This window comes from Aspergillus ibericus (genome assembly GCF_003184845.1).
Source record: "Aspergillus ibericus CBS 121593 unplaced genomic scaffold BO80scaffold_64, whole genome shotgun sequence".
Lineage (NCBI taxonomy): Eukaryota > Fungi > Ascomycota > Eurotiomycetes > Eurotiales > Aspergillaceae > Aspergillus > Aspergillus ibericus.
The window spans coordinates 150,229-170,756 of NW_020292162.1; the positions used below are offsets into that span (position 1 = coordinate 150,229).

At 53.7% G+C, this 20,528-nt stretch overlaps 11 protein-coding genes and 1 non-coding gene across 12 annotated transcripts; 7 read left to right on the plus strand and 5 right to left on the minus strand.

Annotated features, from left to right (window-relative positions):
* The first annotated feature begins 826 nt into the window (after positions 1–826).
* BO80DRAFT_429500 (kinase domain protein) lies at positions 827–2,279 on the plus strand. Its single transcript, XM_025720478.1, has 2 exons — positions 827–2,066; positions 2,119–2,279. The coding sequence occupies exon 1, from the start codon at positions 1,006–1,008 to the stop codon at positions 1,990–1,992; it is 987 nt and encodes a 328-aa protein (XP_025570331.1). The 5' UTR covers positions 827–1,005; the 3' UTR covers positions 1,993–2,066; positions 2,119–2,279.
* Positions 2,011–2,302, minus strand: BO80DRAFT_367510 (uncharacterized protein; the record flags this gene model as incomplete). Its single annotated transcript, XM_025716290.1, has 2 exons — positions 2,011–2,066; positions 2,119–2,302. Coding segments are annotated over 2 exons (240 nt in total), but the record flags the coding sequence as incomplete, so codon positions are not given.
* Positions 2,303–4,174: 1,872 nt separating this feature from the next.
* BO80DRAFT_t277 lies at positions 4,175–4,245 on the plus strand. The gene has a single exon. It is a non-coding gene; the product is annotated as a tRNA-Gly (tRNA).
* Positions 4,246–4,680: 435 nt separating this feature from the next.
* On the minus strand, positions 4,681–6,447 carry BO80DRAFT_485551 (AAT family amino acid transporter; the record flags this gene model as incomplete). The annotated part of the gene is made up of 4 exons (XM_025723498.1): positions 4,681–5,948; positions 6,017–6,188; positions 6,240–6,280; positions 6,324–6,447. The coding sequence occupies 4 exons, from the start codon at positions 6,445–6,447 to the stop codon at positions 4,681–4,683; spliced, it is 1,605 nt and encodes a 534-aa protein (XP_025570333.1).
* A 281-nt stretch (positions 6,448–6,728) lies between these two features.
* Positions 6,729–8,484, minus strand: BO80DRAFT_392907 (aldehyde dehydrogenase). The gene is made up of 3 exons (XM_025717237.1): positions 8,258–8,484; positions 8,013–8,212; positions 6,729–7,966 (listed from the first exon to the last, which is right to left on the minus strand). The coding sequence occupies exons 1-3, from the start codon at positions 8,386–8,388 to the stop codon at positions 6,780–6,782; spliced, it is 1,518 nt and encodes a 505-aa protein (XP_025570334.1). The 5' UTR covers positions 8,389–8,484; the 3' UTR covers positions 6,729–6,779.
* A 249-nt stretch (positions 8,485–8,733) lies between these two features.
* Positions 8,734–9,730, plus strand: BO80DRAFT_468992 (dihydrodipicolinate synthase family protein; the record flags this gene model as incomplete). Its single annotated transcript, XM_025722972.1, has 1 exon — positions 8,734–9,730. The coding sequence occupies exon 1, from the start codon at positions 8,819–8,821 to the stop codon at positions 9,728–9,730; it is 912 nt and encodes a 303-aa protein (XP_025570335.1). The 5' UTR covers positions 8,734–8,818.
* Positions 9,731–9,777: 47 nt separating this feature from the next.
* BO80DRAFT_497383 (Zn(II)2Cys6 transcription factor) lies at positions 9,778–12,125 on the minus strand. The gene is made up of 3 exons (XM_025724073.1): positions 11,820–12,125; positions 10,870–11,774; positions 9,778–10,825 (listed from the first exon to the last, which is right to left on the minus strand). The coding sequence occupies exons 1-3, from the start codon at positions 12,076–12,078 to the stop codon at positions 9,800–9,802; spliced, it is 2,190 nt and encodes a 729-aa protein (XP_025570336.1). The 5' UTR covers positions 12,079–12,125; the 3' UTR covers positions 9,778–9,799.
* Positions 12,126–12,350: 225 nt separating this feature from the next.
* On the minus strand, positions 12,351–13,573 carry BO80DRAFT_459385 (uncharacterized protein; the record flags this gene model as incomplete). Its single annotated transcript, XM_025722341.1, has 5 exons — positions 12,351–12,608; positions 12,664–13,124; positions 13,169–13,246; positions 13,300–13,505; positions 13,557–13,573. 5 exons carry the CDS (start codon positions 13,571–13,573, stop codon positions 12,351–12,353), a joined length of 1,020 nt encoding a protein of 339 aa, XP_025570337.1.
* A 394-nt stretch (positions 13,574–13,967) lies between these two features.
* On the plus strand, positions 13,968–15,784 carry BO80DRAFT_485560 (alpha-hydroxy acid oxidase; the record flags this gene model as incomplete). Its single annotated transcript, XM_025723499.1, has 8 exons — positions 13,968–14,061; positions 14,110–14,143; positions 14,193–14,295; positions 14,338–14,729; positions 14,777–14,844; positions 14,891–15,144; positions 15,188–15,264; positions 15,312–15,784. 8 exons carry the CDS (start codon positions 13,968–13,970, stop codon positions 15,385–15,387), a joined length of 1,098 nt encoding a protein of 365 aa, XP_025570338.1. The 3' UTR covers positions 15,388–15,784.
* Positions 15,741–16,872, plus strand: BO80DRAFT_449738 (isopenicillin N synthase family dioxygenase; the record flags this gene model as incomplete). Its single annotated transcript, XM_025721761.1, has 4 exons — positions 15,741–15,774; positions 15,821–16,006; positions 16,056–16,415; positions 16,460–16,872. The coding sequence occupies 4 exons, from the start codon at positions 15,741–15,743 to the stop codon at positions 16,870–16,872; spliced, it is 993 nt and encodes a 330-aa protein (XP_025570339.1).
* Positions 16,873–17,499: 627 nt separating this feature from the next.
* On the plus strand, positions 17,500–19,815 carry BO80DRAFT_468995 (acyl-CoA oxidase; the record flags this gene model as incomplete). The annotated part of the gene is made up of 4 exons (XM_025722973.1): positions 17,500–17,865; positions 17,915–18,288; positions 18,337–19,003; positions 19,054–19,815. 4 exons carry the CDS (start codon positions 17,500–17,502, stop codon positions 19,723–19,725), a joined length of 2,079 nt encoding a protein of 692 aa, XP_025570340.1. The 3' UTR covers positions 19,726–19,815.
* A 200-nt stretch (positions 19,816–20,015) lies between these two features.
* Positions 20,016–20,524, plus strand: BO80DRAFT_505810 (GroES-like protein; the record flags this gene model as incomplete). The annotated part of the gene is made up of 2 exons (XM_025724512.1): positions 20,016–20,329; positions 20,407–20,524. Coding segments are annotated over exons 1-2 (375 nt in total), but the record flags the coding sequence as incomplete, so codon positions are not given.
* Positions 20,525–20,528: the final 4 nt, after the last annotated feature.

A 20,528-nucleotide genomic window follows, 5' to 3' on the forward strand; every position in this document is an offset into this window, starting at 1 on the left:
GCTGCATCCATCCGGGATATCCTGGTCTTTATTGTAGACGGGGACCATCCCGGCGCAAGGTTCGCCAAAACCTGCTGTAGGATCCAGACCCTGATGCGATGGGTCTGTGCGAGCAGTTGAGCTCCAGGAAGACCAGTAACCTTGACCCGTTAGCCTCGGGACAGGCATAGCCATGCTCCTCCCTTAGCCCTTTGGCGGAATTAGCACCTGGTACCCCTGGATCGATGGTCCCCGAGTCGCCGGACTGAATTCACCAGAAGCATAATTCTGGTTGTTCGGTTCAACCACCAGCAAGAAAAAGGACATTTTTGTCATAGCTAGGTAATCGCAGCATAAAGCAGACCTGGAGAAGTAACCGGGCGGTGCATCTTCAAATCGTCTCCTATTATTATGGAGAGTATCGAGGAATGGCTCAGAAAGCAAGGCATCTTAACCAAAGGAGAAAATGTCGTGATATACAAGCTGGCCGGTCACTAAGTGATATCTTGCAGATTCATGAGACTCCTTCTGAAATAATTCGGTATCAACTGCCAGCGAGAAAGAAAGGGCTGACAGAGCTCACTCTAATGAGGCAACTCATGGCAACCCGATTTATAAAGATGGGAAAAGAACGATAGTCGACGGCGGGGCCGGTGGATCGATCCTTCTATGGATCCGCGGGCGGGTCCCAAGGGCGGTCTAGGCAAGCAGAATACTAGTAATGACCGCCCGGGACGACCGAACGAACCGCGCACTGTCAACAACCACGCGCTCCCCAAAAACAAACAAGATGCTCCCCTCGTCTACTTCTATCATGTCAACACCCTACCTTGAGCTGAAGACATACTCAGAAGATGAGGGCTTCCTTGCGCAAGGAACGCCGGAACCCAGCAGCCGCTCACAAACCTTGATCTACTATGTGAACAATAATAGGTGTGGATCAAGGTGACTCTGGTTGGTACAATCACTATCCGTACACTTTTCAACAATAGCCAAATCCAGCAGGCTTCAAAGCGTCAACGCCGCATGTTCTACCAAGATCTCGTTAGACAAATCGACTACGAGCCGCTCGCCCTCCTGCCGGACACCGTGACTGAGCTTATATTAGAAGAAGATACTGCAGCAACGGGGCAAAGGGTGGAGAGCGGATTAGAGGGCACCCCTAGCACGATGAAAATTCTCAACAAATCCCTAAGATACAGGATCCGAGAAGATCCTCTTCGGGTTGTCTATCCTATGTCGGACGACTTCCCATCATTTCGGAAAATTAACGATGAAGAGCTGACAAGGGATACCGAAATCTCGGACGGAGTATTTCGGGTATCCAATAGTGGGGTACAATATATCCTCAAGATAGTTAATCGTCCTCTCTACGATCCCCACGACACCGACGTCCTTCGGGAGGAGCTGGAAAATCTTGAGTACTTTGCAGGCGTGCCGAATATTGTGCAAGCGGCGGGGATTGCGGTATCTACAAACCCGTATGCGACTTTCAGTGGTAGTGATGGACCGCTAGTTGTGACTGTGGTTCTACTCGAGGCGTATCCTGGAGGACCATTGCAGCAGGTTCTGTCCGAAAACCGCATTACTGAGTACGCTTGGAAGAAATGGCCCGTCCAAATTGGAACCGCGCTGAATCGCTTTCATGAGGCTAAGAAAACCCATATGGACATGAAGCCTTCAAATATTGTCATTGACAGCGACGGAAATGCAGTAATCATTGACATCAGCGGCATTGGCGGTATAACTCGCCGGTGGTGTGCACCAGAAATCCAAGACGAGGCGTCTCCCTTTGACCTGCCGTTTGAACAACGTCAACTTCACGATAATTGGGCATATGGAAAAGTTCTATCCGAAATGGCATCTCACGCAAAAGACGAACCATTTTCAAAGACTTTGAAGCAAGTTGCAGATTGTTTACTGAAGGAAAACTGCCAATCACGCATGAGTTTACCAAGGGCAATATCCCGACTCGAAGGTGCGGACAATTGGATAAGGTGTACGATATTGTAGCAAAAGGCCATTTGGCCCTTAATAATCATCCCAACCAACATCTTCTTCATCGAAACCACCGTCGTTTCTGTCACCTGATTGCACGGTCACAACCCTATAAGACACTTTGAGAGCCAAGAGACTTACCTGGTCCCTCCCGCATTGGGCTAGACTGTTCATCACATCCAGCAATTCCGCCATGGCGGGTGCCGGTCGTTGAGGCATCTGTGGTATTGCCAGAAGGACAGAGTGATTTTCTCTGTTCCGCATCCTTGCATGGCTGCTTGAGAGTCTTGCGATAGTGGCCGCAGTTATGGACACGTACTGAAAATTGCACATCGTAAGAGAATTCTTTCAGATAAATGAATACTATACTGGGTTTAAGGATAGTAGTTGGGTATGGCACACCACAAAGTATAGAACATAGGGTCAAGGATCGTGGTCGAATGGGTTACCCCGCAAAGGCTTGCCCCTCATTGACAACGAATGCTTTTACATCACATGCGCCCAACACCCAAATACCCAATCGAGTGCCTTTCAGCTTACACGGTACCTCATGTAGGTCACGATTGCGACTGCGCTAGTAACCGTATTAGCATGTCACTCAAGAAACCTCCAAAGCCTAGGGTTCAAATAATGCGCATACTATGTCGGGTAGATCGAAACCTACCTCTGGCCACCATGGTTATCGTTGGATTAAGGACGTTTCTAGATCTCCCGTAATGATAGTGAATTGGACAATTCTTGATATTCATACTTATACCTCAAAACCATACTCCGTACTGCTAGCCTCAATCAGTACCGCTGGAATCTCCAGTTCTTATCTGTAGGCACCTAGGTTATTGTGTCTATTCACTTGTCGTACGAACATGGTTTATCGACTCAGAAGTCATTGACAGATGTTCCTTGATTCCGCCCCAGCGGCATTCACACGTGGGCTTTTAGTGAAGCTAACAACCATCTCAACGATATTAGAGGTTGGCCGGTGTGTAACCATATACCCCAGATAGACTTAGCCTCAGGTCTGGGATCTAGCCATAGAGCGTGTGGTAGATAGCATGATTGAGGAAGACAATCTATTCCCGAAAAAGAATCCTTCGTATGCCCTAATCTCATCAGCATCTCATGCCCAGCCACCAGGGAGCACGAAGGCGATACAAGAGAAACAGACGTGGGCTTGCCTGTGAAGCGGAAGAAGGCACATAGGCACCTAAACATCCACCAGCCCGTGATCCCGATGTCCAGTCGCTCTCCACCTACCAGAGGTTGGGCGTCTTCAGAGTTCACTCCCACCTAATGCATGGCTCTCGCATGAGAATAAATAATCGAATGCATGACTGACATAACCGCTCAAACGCAATGCTCACATGCTATATACCAAGGATCGAAAGGTATTACCACGCCAGCTCCGGTCGGGCCATACAGATACGGCAAACTTGATCCCCCGCCCCGCTTCCACAGGCGATGAATTGGAACAAGCCAAATAAGTTAGGCTAAACAGTGCAGAGCCATCTATAGAGCCATATTCAACCGTACATTTTACATGTTTTGATACTATCCTAGGGCGATGATTTCACTCAATCTGTGGGCTTCTTACAATGAAGTTCATGTTTGTAAATGCTTGCTGCAATAGTCAAATATATATATATATATCATCCAGAAACCCACTACATAGCACCCAACCATGGGAACAACCAAAAATACTGGATTAGTTCTCAATACAGTCCTCTCTACCCCTTAGGAAAAAGTCCTTGGTAGGTAGATAAATAAGATTGAGCTTCTTGACATGTAACACCCCTTTCCCCCTACACCATCAAGACAATCCTTCTCGGACCCCGTCAACTTATCATTTTCTCTATCCTACTTCAGAATTCCCCCTAATGATCCCTACACTACAACATGAAAGCCAAGTTTGGTATTACCCTGAATATAAAGACCAGAGCCTAAAATGAAATCTGTCCCAGTAGCAATCTTCCCACCACCGAAGACATGATCATCGATATCCCACTCAGAACAGACCACATGGGAACTTATGCTCCCAGCTACCATTTTAGCCTCTAACAGATATGTACCATCAATTTCCCTGGACCGTTGATATTCGAGGCAACTGACGCGGATTCCGATTGCAGGATGTTAGACCCTGAGCGTTGTGAACTTTAGTTCTAGCCTTATAAATGGAAAAAGGGAGCTAGAGGGTATGGAAGCATCATTGGTCTAGTGGTAGAATTCATCGTTGCCATCGATGAGGCCCGTGTTCGATTCACGGATGATGCATTTTTCCCTCTCTTTTTTTTCTGTTTGCTGTCTTGCGGGTAGGGCTAGTGCCAATCACAAGATATACCTTCCAGATAAGGAGAATCCGCATTCACAAACTGAACGGGGACTCCGTACTATACAAAGAAAGCAATTCCTCAATATGTTTAATCCGGCAAGACATGCAGGAATGCGGTAATTCTGGGATTTCTTTTTCTTTATATAGGCAGCAGGGCCATGGTAGGAAATCATGGGAATATATAACCCCCTACTCTGAATCGAAGTATATGATCCACCAAGTTCACCTAGGGTAATATAGTATCTTCATAGAATAAGCTAGTCGAGATTATAAAGAGAGATGACTCCGACCATTTGAAGCTATAAGTTCTATTCTAACTATAGACATATATGAACTAAATCCCTCAACTTCACCCCCCACTGCACCCCACTGCACCCCTAAAACCGCACATACGACCCCGCCCGCCTCCAAGTTGGCATTGCCTTATACTCCTCCAACACCCGCATCTCCTCCGGCGTTAACCTCCTCCGTCCGGTCCCCAAGTCCGCCGTCCTCGGATCCACCACCCTCGTCCCAAACCACACCTTATACCCCACAAACACGGCCATAAACACGGGTACTCCAAGGAATACCTCAAAGAAGCTCTCCGCCGAGGCCTCTTCCCCAATGGGGCGGATACTCACATACGCCATCATCCCCAGACACCCCAAACACAATACTAATAACATCATGGCGGGCAAAGGAGATCCCCTGACCCGGACGGCAAACGGTTCCTCAAACACCATATCACCCTGGGCTTTCACCGCCCTGCGCATCATAATATTCGTCACGGCGACCGTCAACCACGCGAGAAAAAACACCGTCGAGGAGATCGAACTAAACCAGGTAAAAATCTGCGCGCCGGGTCCGGTACAATTGATATACGTGCATATTGTCGAGCAGATCGCTGTAAATAAGAGGGAGAGGTATGGTCGGCCTCTGGTGTCGATTTTGCAGAACGCAGGGGGGAGCATGTTCATTTTTGACATCGCGGTGAGGATGCGCGAGGCGACGTACATTGCTTCTGTGGCGTTGGAGCAGACGCCGAGGAGGATGATGGCGTTGAGGAGGGAGGGGAGGAATGGGATGTGTGCGGATTGGAGGGCGATGACGAAGGGGGAGGCTGCTACTGTGGTTCCTTCGGAGCTTAGGAGGGCAGAGGAGGTATATGGGACGAGGAGGGTGATGAAGACGATGGAGAGTTCGTAGAAGAGGATCAGCCGCACGAACAGGTTGCGACACGCCCGGGGCATGTCCCAGCGCGGAAAGCGGGCTTCCCCGGCACTGATGCCCATGATTTCTTGCACGCCCATGGCCCATACGGCGAGGGGAATGGATTGGCAGACGCCGCGGAAACCGTTGGGGAAGGCCGGGGCGGAGGTATAGTTCCAGGCGTGTGGGGTGGTAGGGGGGGAGCCGGCGCCGGCGAGCATGGCGATGCAGGTGAAGATGAGGATGAGCATCATGGTGACTTTGGCGCAGGCGGTGAGGAATTCGAATTCGGCGAAGACGCGGTTGGGGAGGGCGTGGATGGTGAAGATGATGGCGAGGAAGACGGTCATGCAGGCGGCGGTGGGGATGGCGGTGGTCCACCAGGTGAGGAGGACGCGGACGATGGCGGCTTCGGAGGCGACGATGGTCATGTAGGCGAACCATTCGCAGATGCCTGAGCCACAAGAGGTTAGGGGTTGTCTGGGATGTATGATGAGGGAAAGGGAAGGGGGAGGGGGTCACCGATTGCAAAGCCGAGGGCGGGGTCGACGAAACGGGCGGCGTGGTCGATGAAGCTGCCGGATGTGGGCCAGATGCAGGTGATTTCAGTCAGAAGGCTCATGAGGAGGTACACGGCGATGCTGACGACCGAGTAGCCGATTAACATGCCAGATGCGGAGCCGTATTTGAGGGCCTGTCTGGTTAGGTTGAACATAATTCGGGCATGCGGGAGGGGGAAGGGTACCTTTCCGGTGCTGACGAAGAGGCCGCTGGAGAGATTGGCTCCTACGGGGGTTAGTCAAGAAGTAAATAGAGGAGAGAGGCCAACCAAGACAGATCATCTGGATATGACGGGCTTTGAAGGTCCGGTGCAGCTCGTTGCCTTCGACAGGGAGAATCTCGCCCTCGGCCTTGTCGGGGACATCTTGAGTGGCTTTTTCGGTGTCTGTCATGGTGTGTGAAGTGATTGCCCCCAGAAATATGGCAGTAAGAGGCAGTCATATATGATGGCATCGGTATCTCTGATAGAAGCACTTGCGGGGTCCGGGGTATGATTACAGTCATGTCGGCTATCAGCCCGTGATAGTATCCGAGCCTGTCTGGGTATACATCCAGTGCTCTGGTGGCAATCAATTGACCGATTAGGTAGTCGATTCCGCGGGATCGACTGAGCAGTTGCACATAGATATCTTATCCAGGGTGTCATTAGACTATCCTTAATCTGATACATCATCCAGAAACTGATAGTATTCCTGATTTCAGCTATAGTCTACTCCTCAATCCGCTATAGTCTACTCCCCATATTCACATGAACCGCCTTCAGCTGCGAATACGCCTCCAGACCAGCCTGGCCCAATTCCCGTCCAATGCCACTCTGCTTGACGCCTCCGAACGGCACCCGCGGATCACAATCCTGACTACTATTGATCCAAACCATACCAGCTTCAATCTCCGCCGCCACCCGGTGTGCCCGTTCCAGATCCGTGGTAAACACCGCAGCCCCCAGACCATAGGTCGAGTCATTGGCCCGACGAATCGCTTCCTCCTCCGTATCAAACGGCAGAATGACCACCACGGGGCCAAACACTTCCTCCTGGCAAATCCGCATCTCATCCGTGACATCCGTAAACACCGTCGGCTCGACAAAGTACCCCTTCTCATACCTCTCCTCCGCAGGCGTATAGGCCTTCCCACCCGTCACCACCGTCGCGCCCTCCTGCTTCGCCAACTCAATATACGCCAGCACCCTCTCATACTGCGCCCGAGTGACCTGCGGCCCCTGGTAGGTCCTCTCATCCCACTGATCCCCAATCTTCGACGTGGTCTCCACGACCTCCTTAAACCTCTCCACAAACGACGCCAAAACACTCCGATGCACAAAGATCCTCGACGTGGCCGTACAAATCTGCCCCTGATTCGACATGATCCCAAAATGCGACCACTTGACCGCCTGCTCGAGGTCCGCATCCGGAAACACAATCAAGGGGGACTTCCCCCCCGTCTCGAGGGTAATATTCTTCAACGTCCCCGCCGCCATCTTCATAATCTCCCGCGCCGTGGCAGTCGATCCCGTAAACGCTACCTTATCCACCAACGGATGCTGCACCAACGCCGCACCCGCTTCCTTGCCATATCCATTGATGATATTCACCACTCCTGCCGGGAACCCCGCCTGTTTGATCAGCGTCGCGAGCACCAGAATACTCAACGGAGTCTGTTCCGCCGCCTTAATAACAACGGTATTCCCGCACGCCAGCGCAGGACCCAATTTCCAACTCGCCATGGAAAGGGGATAATTCCACGGAATAATCTGTCCCACGACACCGATGGGTTGCCGGATCGTGTAGGCGAATTTCTGCGCCGTCGTGCTGATCGTTTGCCCGAAGGTTTTGTCCGCCCACCCGCTGTAGTACCGGATCGTGGTGATGGCTTCGGTGAGGTCTTCGTCGTAGGCGACGTGGTAGGGTTTTCCTGATGACGTTAGACACACCATGGGTAGACTGTATAGGGCACGAACCGTTGTCCCAGGCGTCGATGGAGGCCAGGAGGTCCCGGTTCTCTTCGAGGAGGTCGGCTAGTCGGCCCATGAGCTGGCCGCGGTCGGTGGCGGGGAGGAGTTTCCAGGAGGGGTGCGCCAGGGCGGCTTTGGCGGCTTGCACGGCTGTGTTGACATCTTCGGTTGTCGCGGCGTGGACGGTGGCGATGGGTTGGTCGGTGCTGTGCCAGTTAGTACGGGATTCATAGGCAGACAGTGGTACTCACGCCGGATCTAACGAAACAATCGTCTGTCCACCAGATGAGGGTCGAAACTCATTGTTAATGAACAGACCGGTCGGTTGCTGGTACCGACGGCCATTCGGCGTGGTAATGTCAACGAAGAGAGAGTCGGCCATGTCGCTGTTTGATCGTAAATCTGGTGATAGATACACCGGCGTGGGAAGGTATTGATATAGCCTCCGTGGCTAGAACTTCCTTTTCCGGAGGTGTCACCGACTAGTTTCAAATTCCAGTGTGTCAGAGAGGCCTCCAACTGATAAGCGATAACCGGGTTACCCCTCACTGCAATGGATCGATGCGCAGCTGTCAATAGTCGGCGCTAGGCGCGGAACTGCTTGCCGTTGGTAGTGGCCCCACCAAACGGGAAGGAGATTCCGGTGCCATGCCGGAGTTAGGGCTTTCATTCGCATATACTTCTGTATAGACTCATACAGTACTCGAGGAAGGCAGTCCCGCTGCACTCGACATAAATGCACTCAGACGCACTGAGACAATCCCAGCCTCATCCATCACATCCATCACATTCATCATCATCCATCTACCAAAATGACTACCACACCCCTCCTCCACGGCATCATGGTCGCCCTGATCACCCCCTTCACCGACGACAAGACCCAAATCGATGCCACCCGACTAAAGTCCCACATCGACCATCTGATCAGTGCCGGCGTGCACGGGCTCGTCCCCGGCGGCAGCACCGGCGAATTCACCACCCTGACGCGCGCCGAACGCAAACAACTCACGGAACTCTGCGTTGAGTATGCGGCCGGCCGCGTGCCCGTCGTCGCCGGCACAGGCAGCACCTCCACCGAGGAAGCAGTCGATCTCGCGCGCCACGCGGCCCAGGCTGGCGCTGCAGCCGTTATGGTCGTGCCGCCGTTCTACGACCCTCTAACCGTGGAGGAATTGATGGAGATGATGGCGGAGATTCGCGAGGCGAGTCAGCTGCCGATCGTGTACTACAATATCCCCGCCGCGTGCGGGTTGACGTTGTCGCCGACGCAGATTGCGGATCTGAGTAAAGTCGGGGTCGAGTATCTTAAGGATACGTCGGGTAATGCGCCGGCGTATACGGAATTAGTTTTTGGGTTGTCGGATCGGATCACCGCGTTTAATGGCTGGGATACGCTGACGTTTTATGGCTTGGCGGCTGGGTCGCCGGGGGCGGTTTGGGGTGCCGCGAATATTATTCCGGAGTTGGCGGTGGAGTTGTGGAATGCGGTTGCTGTGGAGGGGGATTTGAAGAAGGGTCGTGAGTTGTGGGCGAAGGCGTGGCCGATTTGTAAGTTTTTGGAGTCGCATAATTATGCGGCGGCGGTAAAGACGGGGGTGGAACTGAGGGGACAGGCTACGGGGGGGTTGCGGAAGCCGTTTGCGTTGTTGAGGGAGGAGCTGCGGGTTGAGTTGGCGGGGTTGGTGGAGAGTGCGGGCGTTACTGTTGTGAAGAGGGATATGTGATATGGATAGGAAATATGATTGATGATGGCATGTTCGTATCTCGTGGCGTCGTGAATAGCTTCATAGTAGTCATGCTAGCATTGGCCAGATTTGTTTCTGTTTGACTATGTCTAGCCATGTGGGAATGGCCTCGCCCCGGCTACTGCCCATCTGTGCATCTTGTTTCTCCCACACTTGTTTCATCACATCCCGCATCGTCTGGTAGGCAGAAAACCCACATCGTGCTTCCCCTTTGTCGAGAAGGTTCAGAATGGACTTGCGCCGGTCTGGTGTTGTCGCTTCACATCCGGCAATGAAGAGCGGCCACACCGTACCCGGTCCCGTGAGGTTCGCATCCGACAAGGCTACGTCAAATTCACTCAACGCTGAGATTACCCGGTCTACCTGGCCTTCCAAGATAGCTGGATGGACCTGACGGATGCGTCGATAAAAGAAAATAACTAGCGCGGCGTTCAACGCCCGGAGCAGACTTTCATGCGACTTTGACAGTCTGTCCGAGTCGCATGTGCTATCTGGCCGTTGGTTCAGTGAGCACACCATACTCTCGAGGCGAGCACTGCGGCGATGCAGTGTTTCCCAGGCATCAAAGCTGACAGGCTTCTGACGGCCTTCCCGCGCAACCCGAAAGGTCTCCAGCACATTGGCCAGTCTCGTTGTCTGAGACACCAGACTGAGCCATGTCTCGGAGACTCCGTAGATCTGGGAGTAGAGCGTAGCAGGATACTTTCGTGAGTCTTGTAGATGAATGTCATACAGACCAATCTCTGTATCCTTGGGCTCGTCAATGTTCAAGTCGCTATCGGCCGGTCGCCGATCCAGACGCAGGAAATCGTCCAGCCGTGACCGGTCCGCGGGTTGTATGGTGTCGACTTTCTGATACCGAAAGCGATGCTTGAGCGCCTCCATAAAGGAATCCGAGGGTGTATAATCGTGCAGCGCGTAGGTGCTTTCTCCCACAATTCGTAGCCAAGTATACAAGTGGTGTAGGAGGCGTGCCTTTTGCGAAATACGAACTTTAGACAACCCCCGAAGACGCAGTAGCCTCTCTGCGTCGATCAGGTAGCACCGTGCATCCTGCTGGTGACCACTCAAGATCTACCGCGCTCAGTAACCGTCTTCAAGATGTAAACAAGACTTACGGCAAATTCTGTCAGCGCGCAGATGGCCATCAGCTGGTCTTTGTATTTAGCCTTCTTCGGCTCCTGCGTCTCATGCTTCAGGGACATCTGCATGTGGTCTTTCGCTACGTGATAGGCGTGTTCGGCTACCGGCCGCCAGCGGTCCGTCAAGTCCGGCGTCATGGATGGATCCACGGTGAGGTGGAGGGCTGAACAGGCCAAAAGACAGTACAGATTCGCGAGCCGGGCGTGACTGATGCTTTGCGACCCTAGGAACGTCAGGTCGCTGTATGTTACAACCGCCGAAGGGACATTCAGTATCTTCCATGGCGATTTCTGTTCCAGGGGAATCGCCATCATACGGGAGATAACGTGGTCTTGGAAATGCCGCAGGAGAAAATGAGCATCTCCCAATATATCGGGCGGGCTGGAAACAATCGTCGGCTGGGATGTTATCATCCGCAGACTGTCTCGCTCCACAGACATGTAGGCAGTCTGATCAGGTGCTTCGCTCGTAGTGTTCGGTTCCAGAGTAAGCATATGTGATGATTCCAGCGGCAACCACTCTCCCAGATCAAACGAAGCGGACAGGGCGGCACTGTGCATTTGGGGATCCAAGCTCAGAATATCAGACCACTGCAGCAGATCATTCATGTAGGCGATCGACTCCTGCGACAGGGACGGACTAACGACGGAACTGTCATCTAGCGGGCCAGGTGGCCCCGCATTTTCAACGACAGTATCAGCCTGGGGCAATGGCGGATTGATAGCCAGATCTAGCACGGCGAAGGGCCCGACCACGATATCCCCCTGTGATGGCCTCTCAGCATCGCGCGATCGGGTATCAATCTCTGCCAGCGAGGCATCAATAGAACCAGACACCAGATCCGCACCCAAAGCATCGCTCATAGACACTCTCGATTTCTCTAGCGATCAATCAGAACAGCCTTCGGACGACGCGATGGCATTACCTGTGTAGAGATGGCGTCGAGCACCTTGCTTATCGGCCTCACTGCTCCTCCCGTCGATAGTTCCCGAGGATTGATGTCTCCGAGTAGGCATCCATCGGATCTCATCCGCAAACCCCTCGCATTGCACGCCGGTGGCCCGACACATCTGGCAGGTCGGCCGTCGTTGATCACATTTGGCATGGCGGCGACGACATGTTTTGCAGGCTCCCAACGCATGGGACCGACGGGTGCGGTGGGCTGATGGTTTGGAGGCGGTCATGTCAGGAGGCCATTGACTAGATGGTCAGAGAGTGATGAGGGGTTGATGTCGATAGTCGATAGAGCATAAGAGGAAGATAAGAGGGCAGGCGATTCCGCCAACGGAACCTCTTGCCTTGTGGGGATATGGATGATGCCGGAAGGACCTACTATCTCGGGCTAGTCCGATCCCGCGATAAGCCGATAACAGTCATCGAAACTCGCAACAGCTACCTTTACTATCAACTCAAGACTAGATTGTAATGCGTGAATTGGGTGGCTGACTATCGTTGCCTATTTCAGCCCCAATTTCTGGGCCTCGGCCAGAACCGTGGCCGGGATCTCCTCTTCCAATGTCTGCCCCGCTGGAACCCATCCCAGGAACTGGCGGGCTCGCTGGGCTACCTGCCGGGCGTTCGTTCCCCAGAGTACTCCTCCGTGAGGGGTGAGGGAGTCCGCTTCTCCATGGCTGATCTCCGCTACCGAGGCAGAATCCGCAAGACCGAGATTCTTCACTTCTTGGGCAACGTGCGTGGAGATTGCTCCGAATGACTACTTGGTTAGCCGGACATTTATGGATAGAGACAAAAAATGTATTGTGTCTTACCACCGCCCCAGATCCGGGGAAGTACAACCCATTCTCATTCCACAGTTCACCATCCTCATTTCGCAACACTTTCTCCACCAGCTTCACAAAGATGCTGCTCACATCGGACACATGGACATTACTCCATGTGCTGTCTCCCTTTCCTACCTGAACCCCCTGGCCCCGTTGTATGGTCACTCTCGCGAGCTCGGGAATCTGGATGCTCCGCTGGTTGATGGGCCCTCGGCCGCGGCCATAGATGATCGGAGGGAAGATGAGCGCCGTTTTGGGTCGGTTCGCCGGCGACAGACTGAGAATAAGGTTGTCGACTACTCGTTTCGCCGAGTATCGCTGGATGAGGTTTTGGAGCTCGTCCGCTCCGTCGAGATCGTTGTAGACCTTGTCCGAGGCTTCACCAAAGGCGTTGTTCTCAATGTCCGGGATGGAGAGGACGCTGGCGCCGGATATTTGGATCCAATGGCCTGTTTGGTGAGCCAAGTAGTGGAATTAATCTGGTGGTAATTACCTGGCTTGGATCTGCCCGGGGCAGTGAGACCACGCGCAATCGCTTCGACGCTTTTGATGTGGTTTGAGCTGGCGGTATCTGAACCGACCGTCTGTTACCGGCGAACGGAGATGATACAGTATGTTACTCACGAATGACAATATCTGCCTCACGGGCCTGTTCCTCCAGGATGGAGGAAGAGTCTAGGTCTCCTGAGATGACACGCACATCGGGATAGACTTTGGAAATGGCATGTGCTTTGTCCTGGTCCCTCAACAATGCCGTGTACTGCAATCCTGGGAAGGCCGATTTCAGTGCATAAAGCACATCTCCGCCAATGTAGCCTGAAGCTCCGGTTCTATTTTCGTCATGGTAAGTAAATGCCAACCTGATTGCCTTGAATACCTACAGAAAGATTCTCGTCATTATAGCTGTGATTGCTTCTTGATTCTGAATGTTCGAGTTGCAATGAAATGTACTTGATGGAATTAAAATGAGGAAATCATAAGAAAAACGACGTGATGAGGGGCATGGTCATGGTGAGATGGAAACGGTAGGTGTTTCCGAGGAAGACCTGACCGATAAGCCATGCACGGACATCTCATCACATGGCATGAGATGCTTCAGTTGGCATGGGATTGTGGTTTCGCCGATTTGCCATTCCTCTGGACGGAGATAGCTTTTTACTTGCCTCTTTGGTTTTACTTTCCTCTTCCGTCTTGTAATCCTTTGGGAGAGGCCCGTATATAAGACTGGTCGATATGTCAAGTCATGCCAATCAAATAGTAATATCACAGTACCTAGAATACCTCATCTCAGCATGGCTCATCGAGGAGAGACATTCGAGAAAAATGTCTCGTGCATTGCCGATCTGAAAGCTCTAGGGAGCACGAAGCTCCCCAAGATGGTCCGAGGTAGGTGCGCAACACCATAGCTCGATAATGACTAACCTGTGGTATCAGACTACTACAATGAAGGAGCGATGGACCTCCTCACGTATGTCCATCTCAGCAAGTGATCCATCGTAACACAGCTAATGATGCAGCCTCCGCGACAACGAAGCCGCATATGACCGCTACCGCATCCGCCCGCGGGTTCTGATCAACGTGGAGAATGTTGACACTAGCACGGAAATACTTGGGACCAAGGTATGACCTTGCTGCTCCCTCAGTCGTGTCTAACTTCTGTAGGTCCCTCTCCCTTTTGGATTCAGCCCCGCCGCCTCCCATCAACTGGCCCATCCCGACGGCGAGCTAGCCACGTCTCGCGCCGCCGCCAAGTTCGGCATCTGCATGGGTCTATCCTCGTACTCGACCTGCTCGCTGGAAGATGTCGCCTTGCAAGGATGCGGCAACCCCTATGCGATTCAAATGTGCGTGTTGAGGGATCGGTCCCTTACCCTGCAGCTTCTGGACCGGGCAGAAAAGGCGGGCTACAGAGCCCTGTTCTTGTCGGTGGATGTGCCCGTCCTGGGGAAGCGGTTGAACGAGTACCGGAATGAGTATCAGATGCCGGAAGACATGCAATGGCCCAACATTCTCAGCTCGGGGAGTGATACCTCGAATCGGACGGATTATGGTGGGTTGCCTTGAGTGCTGTTGGAGCTTGCTGACGGTGAACAGATCCTAGCCTGGATTGGGAGACTGCGATTCCTTGGCTTCGGGAACATACCAAGATGCAGATCTGGCTGAAAGGGGGTAGGCATACCTCGATCAATTTTAGCAGCGTTTCTGACCCGAACAGTAAGCGCACCCGAGGACGTCGAACTTGCAATCCAGTACAAGGTCGACGGGGTGATCATCTCCAATCACGGGGGTCGCCAACTGGACGGGGCCCCGGCCACGTTGGATGCGCTCCGAGACTGCGCCCCGGTCGCAAAGGGACGCATCCCGATCGCCATCGATGGTGGCATCCGACGAGGATCGGATATCTTCAAAGCGCTGGCGCTGGGGGCCGACTATTGTTTCTTGGGAAGGATTCCCATCTGGGGGCTGGCGGTAAGTGAACCAGCAAACCATGCGATGCTGGCTGACTTGATAGTATGACGGTCAACGTGGTGTGGAGCTGGCCATTCGGATTTTGCGCCAGGAGTTGAAGATCACGATGGCGTTGGCTGGGTAGGTGACTTCAAGACCCGATGGATGATAATCGCTGACCTGTCCAGATGTCGGTCAATTGCAGAGATTCACCGAAGACATTTATCTGTCCTCAAGCCCGACGGGGTTCTCGCAAAATTATGAGACTAGTATATTAGCTGGGAATAAAACCCGTTTTCGATCTCTACCTCTCACTCTAGTTTTACGGCATGATTGTATTGTACCTAAGCATGGCGTCTGAAGCAGCTTCCCGGAAATTATTTCCTGCGAAGCACTGCTCGAGCGCGATCGGTCGGTTGAGCCAACAGGCAGCACTCGCCGATGCTCCCGTTCTTAAGCCCTTCACTCGATTCGCAGGGATCTGGTGACACTAGATATGCACGACATATTGGCGCCGTGGCTGGTTTATTTTGGATACCCCGCAGTTGCACGTTCACAAACCTTCCCTTGACTGCAATTCCTCCCCAACCTGCCTCTGCTAACTGTCAGTGCTCACCATGGCCACCGCACCTCCTGTGATCGACTTTGGGCGTACGTCTCCATCGATGGCACCCTGCTGCCTCGCTAACAAGCACAGCATACTACGGCGATGATGTCGCCAAAAAGGCAGCCCTGGTCCAGCAAGTCCGCCAGGCCTGTGAGAGACATGGATTCTTCCAGATCATCAATCATCAGATCCCGTCCGATCTTCCAGAGGCTATCCTGCAGCAGGCTCGAGAGATCTTCAGCTTGCCGCTTGAAGTAAAGGAAAAGTACAGTCGAGGTATCTACATTCCACATCGCTGGCTGCTGCCTGCTGGCTGACCAGTCAGAAATCGACCCGGTTAACCTGGGATACGAACGGCTTCGGGCTCAGACCTTTGGCGAAGAGCCGAGCGACCTTAAAGAGGGCTTTTTTCTCTGTCGCGATTTTCCTCCGGGACATCCCTTGATCGGCCGATTCTCATTGGGTCTCAACAAGTATCCTACAGAGATGCCAGATGTGGCCGGGTTTCAGAGTACTGTGAACCGCTACCATACGGTAATGGCTGATTTGGCACTTGATATCTTCCGAGTGCTGGCACAGACACTGGACCTGGAAGAGCACTGGTTCGACAGCTTCTGTCACGACTCGGTCAATATCATGCGGTTATTGCGGTATCCACCCCAGCCGGCGGGTGGTCGAGAACGAGGTATGATCGCATGCCCGCCTTACACCTGAGCTGACTGGGCGCAGGAATTGGAGCTCATACTGACTTTGGCGGTCTTACCATCCTGCTCCAAGACGACCAAGGCGGCCTGCAGGTTTGGGACCGGGAGTCGTCCCAGTGGGCCGATGCCGACCCGGTGCCGGGCGCCTTGGTGGTGAACCTGGGCAACATGATGATGCGGTGGACCAACGACCGATACGTGTCGAATTTACATCGGGTGATCAATACCAGCGGACAAGAACGATACAGCGTGCCATTCTTCGTTTCGGGCAATCCGGACTATCTGGTGGAGTGTATCCCGAGTTGCAAGGCGGCGACGGAAGCGGCGAAGTACCCACCGATCACGGTGGAGGAGTGGCTGGAGGCACGCCTCGCGGATACGTACGGGGGAGTCGGCGTGGGAGAGTTGTCAAAGGAGGTGGCCAGCGCGACCCATTGATGAGGCCAGTCAGCTGCCGGGGTGGCTCAAACTTGGTTCCGGGGAAACGGGGCTCACATGTGAGAGTGGATCCGGGGATGCGACGATAGAGTCCATTTAAGGTCATTATCTAGCAGCATGTGAATGACTCGATCCTGGGGTGGTTGTCAGATGATCGGTTGCTACTGATTCTATAGTTTTATCTTTTCATCTAGCAGAGCAACCAATGACTATAGTACTGTGAGTGGAGAAACGAGGGAACCCTTAAAGAAAGGGCTGTGGGCAAACTCTTGGTATGCCCGGCCGAAGTTAGGCTTTATATACCCCAGTTTTCGCTCAACTGACTTTGTTCTACTGACAGTATCAGATTCATTCGGTCGCAAGATCCGGGCTGGCTCGGGCAGCGCCATCCCGAGGATCGAACGGGATCCAACGAGACGGTCGGCGCGGCTTCCTCAGGCATTCAGGCATCAAGGTATCCCGGCAAGCAAACAGCCTCGGCTATTACCGCAATAGGCAGGTCGGGCGCCCATCTGCGGCGTTTCGACCGAATCATCCCCCCCCCCGTGGAGGATCGCTTATAACGCCTCCGTGCCCCAACTTTCCCCTTCCCATTCCCCAACTCACTCCACAATTACTACCGCCATCATGCCGTCTCCTCCCCCTGACTGGGTGAAAGCCCTCAAGCCCGCCCAGCCTCATGGCTCGCAACTCCTGCAGCAGGAGCGCGCTCAATCCAATGTTGCCGTTGATCGGCTAGGCGAATTGCTGCACACCAAGGAGGCATTGGACCGTCAGCAGCGGATTCTCTCCATCTTGCAGGCGGAAGAAGTCTTCGACAAATCACAGAATCACACTCTGGGCCGGACCGAGCGGATCCAGCGCTCCCTGGCCAAGGGAAAGCGACTGCAGCAGTTGTCGGTGCAGCACAACTGGTCGCAAGAGGAGTACCACGCCGCCAATGAATTGCTGGCCGAACCGACTCCATATGGACTGCACGCGACGATGTTCTTGGTATGTTCTACATCACCTCTACACGTTTACGTGGTCGCTAACGGCGTAGGTCACCTTGCGGGAACAAGGAACCCCCGAACAACACAAACTCTTCCTCGAGCGCGCACAGAATTATCAGATCCTGGGATGTTATGCACAAACAGAGTTGGGGCATGGGTCGAACGTGCGGGGACTGGAGACTACGGCCACGTGGAACCCGGAGGATAAGACCTTTACCATTAACTCGCCGACCCTGACGGCGTCCAAGTGGTGGATCGGATCGCTGGGTCGTACGGCGAACCATGCGGTGGTCATGGCCCAGCTGTATATCAATGGCAAGAATTATGGCCCGCACCCATTTGTGGTTCAGATCCGTGATATGGAGACCCATCAGCCACTGGAGAATGTGTACGTTGGGGATATTGGCCCGAAGTTTGGTTACAAGTGAGTCTGCACCAGCACTACTTAGCTTGAGCATACTGACGTATTTAGCACCATGGACAATGGTTTCCTCCTGTTCAACCATGTCAAGATTCCCCACGTGAACATGCTGGCCCGGTTCTCGCGCATTGACAAAGAGACCAACCAGTACATGCGCCCGGCCTCGCCGTCTCTCATCTACGGTACCCTGACGTGGGTGCGCTCCAACATTGTGCTGCAGTCGGGTGGGGTTCTGGCCCGGGGTGTAACCATCGCCACCCGCTACTGCGCGGTGCGCCAGCAGTTCCAGGACCGGGATGCCACCGGCAACGTGGGCGAGAACCAGGTTCTGAACTACAAGATGGTGCAGATTCGACTTCTGCCTCTGCTGGCATCCATGTACGCCCTGCACTTTACCGGTCGCGGCATGATGCGCCTGTATCAGGAGAACCAGAACCGCATGAAGGCGGCCGCCCAGGCGGCCCAAGAGAAGCGCGGTGCCGGACCGGAGGAGCTGCGGGCGGGTGCCGACCTGCTGGCCGATCTGCATGCCACGTCTTGTGGTCTCAAGGCCCTGGCGAGTACGACGGCAGGTGAAGGTCTCGAGGTGTGTCGCCGTGCTTGCGGTGGCCACGGATACAGCAGCTACAGCGGCATCGGGCCGTGGTACTCGGACTACCTTCCGACGCTCACCTGGGAGGGTGACAACTACATGTTGACACAGCAGGTGGCCAGATATGTAAGTTATTCTCTTCTGCTGTCATTCGGGCTCATCGGCTAATCTTGTAGCTTCTTAAATCCGCCCGTGCCGTGTTGGCCGGCAAAGGAACCACCAACGACACCTCCCGCATCCTGCAGGCCTACTTGGCCCGCCGTGACATGGGTGCCTCGTTTGACATTCTCGGCAACGACGCCGACATTGTGGCCGCGTTCGCCTGGCGGACGGCCCATTTGACATTTGAGGCGCTCAAGCACCGGGACGTGGAGAAGCGGTCGTGGAACAGCCTGCTGGTCGATTTCTGGCGTCTGTCCACGGCGCACTCGCAGTACCTGGTGGTGAAGAACTTTTACGAGGCGGTCACCTCGCCCGAGGTGACGGGGGCATTGGACGCCGAGACAGCTGGCGTCCTGCACAAGCTGTTCCGACTGTATGCGCTGCACACGCTGGAGCGCGAAGCATCCGAGTTCTTCTCATCCAGTGCCGTGACAGTCCGCCAGATCGGACTGACGCAGAACAACGCGGTGATGAAGCTGCTGGATGAGCTGCGGCCGCATGCCGTGCGGTTGGTCGATTCCTGGAAGATCCCCGACTGGCAACTGGACAGCAGTCTCGGCAAATACGACGGCGACGTGTATCCGGATCTGTTCCGCCGAGCGAGTCAGGAGAACCCGGTCAATGACCTGGTATTTGACCCGTACCCATGGAATGCAGCCGTCCTGAAGCCGAAGAGCAAGCTGTGATGATACCTCTGGTCTGTGGCGCTAGGTGGGTAGATTAGTGACATAGAGTATCTAGACTAGAGAATAGATGCATACCACTTCACCCTGCACAATTCACAACTAACACATCCCGGAACGGAACTGATTCTATCCGTGCTATACCCTCACATCCGAGCTCCGCCATCCATCCCCACCATGACATCAAGAGTCCCCCACTTGCTTAATAATTCTTCAGAAGCATCCAGCATTACCAATCAGAACCCTCCCCCCAACAACAACCCCATAGGATAACTATACATATCCCTGCTCCTATCCCTTATGCATCCATCCACCCCTCCCCCAAGCCCAAACGCAGTAACCATCCAAAATGAAAGAAATCATCAATCTCCCCGGCCCCAGCACCAAGCTGATCGACTCCCCCATCCCGGACATCAACGACGACCAAGTCCTCATCAAAGTCGTGGTATCCGGCTCTAACCCCAAGGACTGGAAAGTGCCCGAGTTGGCGGTTAACCAGGACAGTGCGTTTTTTCAGCGGTATGCGCGGGTCCGCCAGGGAGTGAATCAGGGGGATGATATTGCGGGGGTGGTTGTTAAGACGGGGAAGAATGTTGTCGAGTTTAAGGTATATACCCTTGTGGCTGTGATGAAAGAGGGGGGGGGGAGTATAGGGCTGACCTTGATGGCTGATGATTGGGATAGGAAGGTGACCGTGTCGCCGCATTCCATGAAATGTTAGCCCCGGGGGGCTCGTACGCCGAGTATGCGGTGGCGTGGGCACATACGACGTTTCATCTGCCCGCGGAGGTTTCGTTTGAGGGTAT